At 37.5% G+C, this 8707-nt stretch overlaps 1 protein-coding gene and 1 long non-coding RNA gene across 5 annotated transcripts; both read right to left on the bottom strand.

The window, feature by feature from the left end:
* Window positions 1-315: 315 nt before the first annotated feature.
* Window positions 316-2847, bottom strand: LOC112174491 (AT-rich interactive domain-containing protein 3). Of its 4 annotated transcripts, XM_040509525.1 has the most exons (10): window positions 2729-2847; window positions 2583-2658; window positions 2331-2399; window positions 2173-2250; window positions 1786-1895; window positions 1606-1657; window positions 1450-1525; window positions 1254-1320; window positions 1121-1171; window positions 316-548 (listed from the first exon to the last, which is right to left on the bottom strand). In XM_040509525.1, the coding sequence occupies exons 5-10, from the start codon at window positions 1825-1827 to the stop codon at window positions 453-455; spliced, it is 384 nt and encodes a 127-aa protein (XP_040365459.1). In that variant the 5' UTR covers window positions 1828-1895; window positions 2173-2250; window positions 2331-2399; window positions 2583-2658; window positions 2729-2847; the 3' UTR covers window positions 316-452. The 4 variants fall into 4 exon arrangements, with proteins under 4 accessions (XP_040365459.1, XP_024168033.2, XP_040365460.1 ...); XM_024312265.2 differs by having other exon boundaries at window positions 2583-2813; XM_040509526.1 differs by having other exon boundaries at window positions 1157-1171; window positions 2583-2813.
* A 4598-nt stretch (window positions 2848-7445) lies between these two features.
* LOC121049769 lies at window positions 7446-8424 on the bottom strand. The gene is made up of 3 exons (XR_005801297.1): window positions 8189-8424; window positions 7913-8033; window positions 7446-7820 (listed from the first exon to the last, which is right to left on the bottom strand). It is a non-coding gene; the product is annotated as an uncharacterized LOC121049769 (long non-coding RNA).
* Between the last annotated feature and the right edge of the window lie 283 nt (window positions 8425-8707).

The raw sequence follows: 8707 nt of genomic DNA, 5'->3' as shown, positions 1-8707 counted from the left end.
GCTGTTGGTTTTGAATTGTCTGAGATATAAGAGAAGACATACATTCTGTACAATTGAACACATCCTTGATTCCAAAAGCCATTTCATTCATCAGCAATATTCATCCAAACATTTACATAAGAATTAACATTTCCTAAGTGGCTATAACTGCATAAAGCCGGAAAACATAAACGCGTCCACATTGCATTAACCATGCCTATAACTAAAGCAAAAACTAAAACTAGCTAGCAGGAGGCTCATCAAAATACCAAAACAAAAATACCTTCAACTGCGCATTAACCATGCCTAAAACTAAAACTAGCTAGCAAGAGGCTCATCAAAATACCAAAACAAAAATGCCTTCAACTGCGCATTAACCATGCCTATAACTAAAGCAAAAACTAAAACCAGCTAGCAGGAGGCAGGTGATCAAAATACCAAAATAAGAGCCCTGCCTTGAACAACCATCACAGCTATGCAATATGATACTTCATCACAAACTTAGCCCACTCTGACCTCACAACATCAACATCCTTTTGGGTGTAGAACAATTCGGATCGTCGCTGCCACTGAAACAAAAGATCATTGTTAACAAAGACAGATACGGAACTGATGACATATCATAAACATGCATCTCTGGAATAACATATAAACTTACATCTGCAATTAATGCATTTTAAGGGATTCATATGCATTCATTTTACGAAGTTATCTGTTAGGGGCCTATAAAATCCCTTTGTAGCCTGGAGAACGAATCTAGAATATCATATTTGAATCAGAATATTAGAGAGAAACTCTCAATCTATCTTCTGTTTTCTTAACTTTCGCTTGAGATTCAAGGTCCTTACAGAGAGGGCTCTCTACGACCCTTGGTTTTTACCAGGCATTGGTTCTCTTGCTTGCTTCCGCTACATTAGGAATATAACAAGCGGAAGCGGGTCACATCTTTGACAAAAAAATATCCAAGGTTGATAAACTACATTCCTACCTTTGTTGCTTTAGACGTCCTCTGTTATAAGGTAGTAAAATTATCATATGCGTAATTCGATCTGGGGAAAAACATCCCAACTTTAACAACAAAAACAAAGATAATTGTTGAAAAAGAGAGAGATACTGTTAATAAACTAGTTTACTAGCTAACCTCCTCACGCAGAAGTCCAGGAACTAGGGCACATACCTCAAAGCAGTCGCTCTGTAGTCAAATTTGAACTTATTCATGAGAAATAATCAAACCAATATCTTCAAGTCCCAAGAGAAAGATGATAGAAACTTACAAATCGTTTCACGTTAATTTTCACCCAATCTGCTGGCGGTCCAATATCGAATACCGTCATATCTAACCTATAAACAAAGAAAAATAAACATTGAGCTCTAACAAGAGAAAAGGTACTTATTAGTTATTATAACTATTACTATTTTGTTGTTATTATATATGAACAAAACCAATGACGCCTGAGGAAAAGTAGTAACCGTGGCTTTGTCACTTTCATGTCAGTAATCTGGGCAGCACAATCCCCAGGAGATAGCTTTTTCCGCTTTAACAAACCTGCGTAGAGAAACCAATTTTCAAAAAAGAGAAGACCAATACTGCAGCAAAATGTGGTCAAAGTATTACACTCATGATACCAGAGCTCTTGAGCTGCTTGTCACTTTTTGGCATAGTACTCAAATGCTTCTCCTAACATACAAGCAAAAGAAAAAAGGATTACCAGGAAAGGAAAAAGGAAAACAGAATATAAATATATATATATATATATATATATATATCATCAAAATTCTCCAGGCCTTGGTATTTGCATCACCAACCTCGCCATTTCCAAAAAGGCATTGAGAGTGCCAACCCTGCATGGAACGAGCTGCACTGCTGCAGCATCCCTTAGTGTCCTGCCTGATCCACAAGTTTGACTACCATCATCCTGCATTATAAATCCAAATGATCATTTAATCAAAAACAAATAAAAATAAACCAGAGACAATCAGGTACAGTTCCAATAACTAAGTACTACTGATTTAACACTGAGCATTGCTTTAATCATCTTATACACCCTAGTAAATAACAAACATATACACCCTAGAAGGGGCAGAGGCAGAAAAAAGAGCACACATTTTATAACTGTAGAGAAAAAACCATCAATCTTCTTGAAGCACTGAAAACAATATTAGCATCATAAAAAATTAGCTAACTTTTATTACCCGAATCTCAACTCTAGAAGGTTCAGGAAGAGCAAGCTCACTGCCATGCCATCTATGCTTTTCAAACTCAAGTAATGCCTGAAAAAAAATGGTAATTGGGACTCAAGATCCATACAGTAAGGCATACAGTAACCAAAACATAATAAATAGAGCATAACCTTCTAGTAGAAAATCCGAAAAGTCCAAGAGACAGTAGTACAAGTCCTGTGCAGCATGAGAATCTACCCCTAAAACCCAAAAAAATACCACAAAATTAAACCAAAAACTGAAACACAGAGATAGGGAATCGGCGATGAGATAAAACCCCGAAATCCCTCAAACCACCAAGTCGAAGCTTTTGATTGAAAAAGTAGATCAGGTAAACACAAACACAGAGAGAGAGAGAGAGAGAGAGAGAGAGGCCGGAGTACCTGAGAGAGGACGGAAAGAAGCGGTTTGTGTAGGTCTGGCTCTCTTCTTCTTCGCTCTAGTGGTTCTTCCTCAGATCTGAAAGGAATTTAAAAAAAAAAATCAGAAACAATCCTCAATTGTAATTGGGAGAGACATATTAACTCACCTAATGACCGGATTATTGGCTGCCTTTACACTGATGGGATGGCATCGAGCAAGGATGAAGAGAAGAAGAGGAAACGGGTGAGAGATGAAGGAGACTGAGAGATCTGGGTTTGGCATCTTTTCGAAAAAGAATGTCTTCCAAGTAAAAGGTTTGGTGGGAAATTAGAATTTAGCTAAAACGACTGAGCGGGGGATTCTTAAATTTTTGCTAGTCATTTACGGTTTCTGATTTTTGTGAACTAGAAACTGAGAGAGAGAGAGAGAGAGAGAGAGAGAGAGAGAGAGAGAGTAGGGTTTGGAAGGACAAGGAAGCGAGAGAGAAGGAGAAGAGAGTAAAGTGTTGGTCGGAGGCGGGGAAGGATGAAGAGGAGAGTTGGGAGAAAATGAGTTGTTCTCGGTTAGGGTTTGGGGAGTAAATGCAAGTGTGGGAAAATATATCCAAGTGTGGGAATTAAAATTTTTGTTCCCACCTTCAACTGTTTTAATTTTAAGTTCACCGCTCTAAAGACCCTACCCGGTTTTTTAGGGAGTGGGGGGGGGGGGAATCTAGGGGTATATATTAATAGGCATATAAGGATTATATGTGATCCAAAATTTCTGAAATGGAAATTGACCAATCTGAAAATTCACATATGTTTATATAACATTGATAGGTATTGTGTAAAAAAATTAGGCCGATCTGCCATGCATAAGGCGCCCAACGTAGCGGTCAACGCTTTGCACAAGCAAGCTTCCATAAGGGGAGCGGCACCATGCGCGAACAAACGTTGCGGAATTTTGACATCCGTCAGTATACCCCCTACCCATGAGAGTGTGGGAGCTGAAAGATAAAAAAAAGTGAATTGCCAAGGACCGGTTAAGAGCATATTTGTTTTATGTTCTATTTAGGGTATTGAGTTGACCGGGTAGATCGAGGTCCAACCGAATGCGGAAATTGTTGAAATTTCTACCACTAACATATATTCATATGCAAATAACATCCAGCGGTGCATTTTAAAAAATTCCATTTCGTCCCCCATTTTGCTCATGGAGGGTAACAAGCCTAATAAACTAGTTATACTACATTACAAGACATATAAGGATTATGTGCGATCCAAAAATTTTGAAATGAAAATCGATCAATCGAAAAATTCTTATATGTTTATACAATAGTGATAGGTATTGTGTAAAGAAATTAGGCCGATCCGCCGTGAATAAGCCACCTAACGGAGCGGTCAACGCTTTGCACAAGAAAACTTCCCTAAGGGGAGCGGCACCATGCGCGGACAAACGTTGCGGAATTTTGACATCCGTAAGTAGACCCCCTACCCATGAGAGTGTGGGAGCTGAAAGATCAAAAAAAGTGAATTGCCAAGGACCTGTTAAGAGCATATTTGTTTTATGTTCTATTTAAGGTATTGAGTTGACCGGGTAGATCGAGGTCCAACCGAATGCGGAAATTGTTGAAATTTCTACCACTAACATATATTCATATGCAAATAACATCCAGCGGTGCATTTTAAAAAATTCCATTTCGTCCCCCATTTTGCTCATGGAGGGTAACAAGCCTAATAAACTAGTTATACTACATTACAAGACATATAAGGATTATGTGCGATCCAAAAATTTTGAAATGAAAATCGATCAATCGGAAAATTCTTATATGTTTATACAATAGTGATAGGTATTGTGTAAAGAAATTAGGCCGATCCGCCGTGAATAAGCCACCTAACGGAGCGGTCAACGCTTTGCACAAGAAAACTTCCCTAAGGGGAGCGGCACCATGCGCGGACAAACGTTGCGGAATTTTGACATCCGTAAGTAGACCCCATACCCTTGAGAGTGTGGGAGCTGAAAGATAAAAAAAAGTGAATTGCCAAGGACCGGTTAAGAGCATATTTGTTTTATGTTCTATTTAGGGTATTGAGTTGACCGGGTAGATCGAGGTCCAACCGAATGCGGAAATTGTTGAAATTTCTACCACTAACATATATTCATATGCAAATAACATCCAGCGGTGCATTTTAAAAAATTCCATTTCGTCCCCCATTTTGCTCATGGAGGGTAACAAGCCTAATAAACTAGTTATACTACATTACAAGACATATAAGGATTATGTGCGATCCAAAAATTTTGAAATGAAAATCGATCAATCGGAAAATTCTTATATGTTTATACAATAGTGATAGGTATTGTGTAAAGAAATTAGGCCGATCCGCCGTGAATAAGCCACCTAACGGAGCGGTCAAAGCTTTGCACAAGAAAACTTCCCTAAGGGGAGCGGCACCATGCGCGGACAAACGTTGCGGAATTTTGACATCCGTAAGTAGACCCCCTACCCATGAGAGTGTGGGAGCTGAAAGATAAAAAAAAGTGAATTGCCAAGGACCGGTTAAGAGCATATTTGTTTTATGTTCTATTTAGGGTATTGAGTTGACCTGGTAGATCGAGGTCCAACCGAATGCGGAAATTGTTGAAATTTCTACCACTAACATATATTCATATGCAAATAACATCCAGCGGTGCATTTTAAAAAATTCCATTTCGTCCCCCATTTTGCTCATGGAGGGTAACAAGCCTAATAAACTAGTTATACTACATTACAAGACATATAAGGATTATGTGCGATCCAAAAATTTTGAAATGAAAATCGATCAATCGGAAAATTCTTATATGTTTATACAATAGTGATAGGTATTGTGTAAAGAAATTAGGCCGATCCGCCGTGAATAAGCCACCTAACGGAGCGGTCAACGCTTTGCACAAGCAAACTTCCCTAAGGGGAGCGGCACCATGCGCGGACAAACGTTGCGGAATTTTGACATCCATAAGTAGACCCCCTACCCATGAGAGTGTGGGAGCTGAAAGATCGAAAAAAGTGAATTGCCAAGGACCGGTTAAGAGCATATTTGTTTTATGTTCTATTTAAGGTATTGAGTTGACCGGGTAGATCGAGGTCCAAAAGAAGGAGAAAATTGCTGAAATTTCTACCACTAACATATATTCATATGCAAATAACATCCAGCGGTGCATTTTAAAAAATTCCATTTCGTACCCCATTTTGCTCATGGAGGGTAACAAACCTAATAAACTAGTTATACTACATTACAAGACATATAAGGATTATGTGCGATCCAAAAATTTTGAAATGAAAATCGATCAATCGGAAAATTCTTATATGTTTATACAATAGTGATAGGTATTGTGTAAAGAAATTAGGCCGATCCGCCATGAATAAGCCACCTAACGGAGCGGTCAACGCTTTGCACAAGCAAACTTCCCTAAGGGGAGCGGCACCATGCACGGACAAACGTTGCGGAATTTTGACATCCATAAGTAGACCCCCTAACCATGAGAGTGTGGGAGCTGAAAGATCGAAAAAAGTGAATTGCCAAGGACCGGTTAAGAGCATATTTGTTTTATGTTCTATTTAGGGTATTGAGTTGACCGGGTAGATCGAGGTCCAAAAGAAGGAGTAAATTGCTGAAATTTCTGCCACTAACATATATTCAGATGCAAATAACATCCTGCAGTGCATTTTAAAAAATTCCATTTCGTCCCCCTTTTTGCTCATTAAGAAGTTAACATTACATTGGTAAAAAGGTTTCAACTCGACCAATTGATTATTTTTAGTTATGTTGATTACTTGATTTATTTCAAAATTGGTATTACATGAATATATTGTCCAATTTGAAATAATAGCTTTGTAATTATTACAGTTAATTAGTTAACAGTAATTATTGATAAATATTAAAGGGAATACCCATAAGATTATATTAAAACGGCGGCGTTTTTGCCGAATTAACGGTTAATTCTTTAAAAAAAATTATTTTTTTCTTCTCAAAATATGGCTCAATTTAAAAGACTCATTTCCTAATATGGCAGATTGAAATAATTTTCTACACTTCCATAGTTTTATACATATAACACATGTAATAGAAAATAACAAAAATAAAATATAAATTTTAGGGCCGGGCTTTAAGGGCCTGGCCGGGCCGTAGGGTAGGGCCGGGCTTTATTTGTGTGACTCATACCCTACCCTAAATAAAAAAGGGTCGGGCCGGCCCGCCCTAATGGAAGGGCCGGGCCGGGCGGGCTTAGGGCCCAAGGGCCATATGATGAGGCCTAGGGGAATCTAACTTCAGACAACAGCATTTAGGGTGCATTGTCTGAAGATAATGTGACAACAGATGAATAAAAACAGTTGTGTGAAACCAAATCAGACAATATCTTTTAGCAAGTATTGACTTAAAAGTTATTGCACAACAGACAATGAATAACAATTGTGTGATTGAACAATCAGACAACATCAAAAATCAACCATTGTCTGAATAAACCTTGGACAACATTGAAATAATAACTGTTGTCTGAATTGATCCATTCAGACAATATCAAAAATCAACCATTGTCTGAATAAACCTTGGACAACATTAAATAATAACTGTTGTCTGAATTGATCCATTCAGACAACATCAAAAATCAACCATTGTCTGAATAAACCTTGGACAACATTGAAATAATAACTGTTGTCTGAATTGATCCATTCAGACAATATCTATTATATCAACCATTGTCTGAAAATTAATTGCACAAGAGCCAAGTAATGACTGTCGTTGGATTCGAAAATTCAGACGACATATATTTTTTTGCTGTTGTCTGATTATTTCAGACGACAGTTAAAATGTTTGCTGTCGTCTGATATGTGTTGTCTGATTGAAAAATTGGTGTAGTGCATGTACACAAACCTAATCATGAGCATCAGTTCAAAATGGCCCATATCTACTAATCTGAATCTGCAGACAAATCCAAATACTTAATGAAGGAAGAATTTCTACTAGACACAAGTTAAATATAGGAACTAGCTAGCTGTACTACTGCATTACACTTGGTGGCTTTCCCTGGGGATCACGTAATCTCCATATTATACCTTGGTTGTAGTCCAAACCATGACCATTGTAGTTGCAAGAATCCCAATACTCCCCAACGAAAAAAATTGGTTTTGCTCCTTCACATATTTAGTTGCATAACTAATTGAATATTTGGAAACACAAAACAGAGTAAGCTGTAAATAAATAAACCCAATTCAATGGAATATATGTTCTGAGGGAGGTAACCTACAATATGAGGAAAGCAAAGTGGACACAATGATCCGGTCATCTATATGTAGAAAGAATAAAAATCAACTTGATGAATTTCATGCACCAACCTTCCGGGGCAAAGGAATGAGTTGATGGCGGCAACCATGCCGATGTAAATCCATATTTTGCAATATCTGGAACTTTACTTTCTAAATTTTTCCTACAGTGATATCAGCATGCTTGCAATCTCTGCATATATACAATATACAAGTTTAAACACCAACACATTTATATAATCCAACATACATTCAGAAGTTTTAGAGTATGCATGATTACACTCTCGATAAAGGTAGAGTTTAACAAAATCAACATATAGTTGGTAGCTTCTTTTGGTAAGACTTCACCTGGTACAAAATAGGTCCTCTAACCACAACATAGGTCCTTCAAAACACACAAAAGTACCCAACCTTAGAAGTCTTTAATTGAATAGTTATTCATGACTTAGTAAGATAAATAACCAAAAGTAATGAATAAAAATACTCCAAGACTGCATGGTAACCAGAATAAAGCAATTTAGAATCATTTTGTCAAACACCTTGTGTGCATGAAAAATTGATATTGAACAACAAAAGAAAACTTACAAAATCACACTACAAATACCAAGGTTCCAGCTCCTCTTTCAAGAGTCAAAACATAATGAAGAAAGAAGGAAATTAATCTTCAAAATCCGTTGAGAAACCAAAAAGATTGATCTCCCCATAGTTTCGTCAATACCCAAACCAAACTCAATTCTTATCGTTTATTCTCTTCTCCGACCTAATTTCCTGTCCAAAGCAAGTTCTCTACCCACTCCTAAAAGCTCCAGCACCCTCCCTTTACAAGTTCAGATAAGAACAACATTTGAATAGCCAAAAGGTAAACTA

The sequence above is a fragment of the Rosa chinensis genome, chromosome 6 (assembly GCF_002994745.2).
Source record: "Rosa chinensis cultivar Old Blush chromosome 6, RchiOBHm-V2, whole genome shotgun sequence".
NCBI lineage: Eukaryota > Viridiplantae > Streptophyta > Magnoliopsida > Rosales > Rosaceae > Rosa > Rosa chinensis.
Note: the sequence above shows the minus strand (reverse complement) of the source record. Positions and strands in the feature narration are given on the sequence as shown.

Coding starts and splice junctions, on each gene's coding strand:
- LOC112174491 (XM_040509525.1), bottom strand. CDS start 1,827: ATGCAGGGTTGGCACTCTCAATGCCTTTTTGGAAATGGCGAG. Junction 1,526..1,605: donor CAAGCAGCTCAAGAGCTCTG/GTATCATGAGTG, acceptor TTCTCTACGCAG/GTTTGTTAAAGCGGAAAAAG. Junction 1,172..1,253: donor AAATTAACGTGAAACGATTT/GTAAGTTTCTAT, acceptor ATTTGACTACAG/AGCGACTGCTTTGAGGTATG.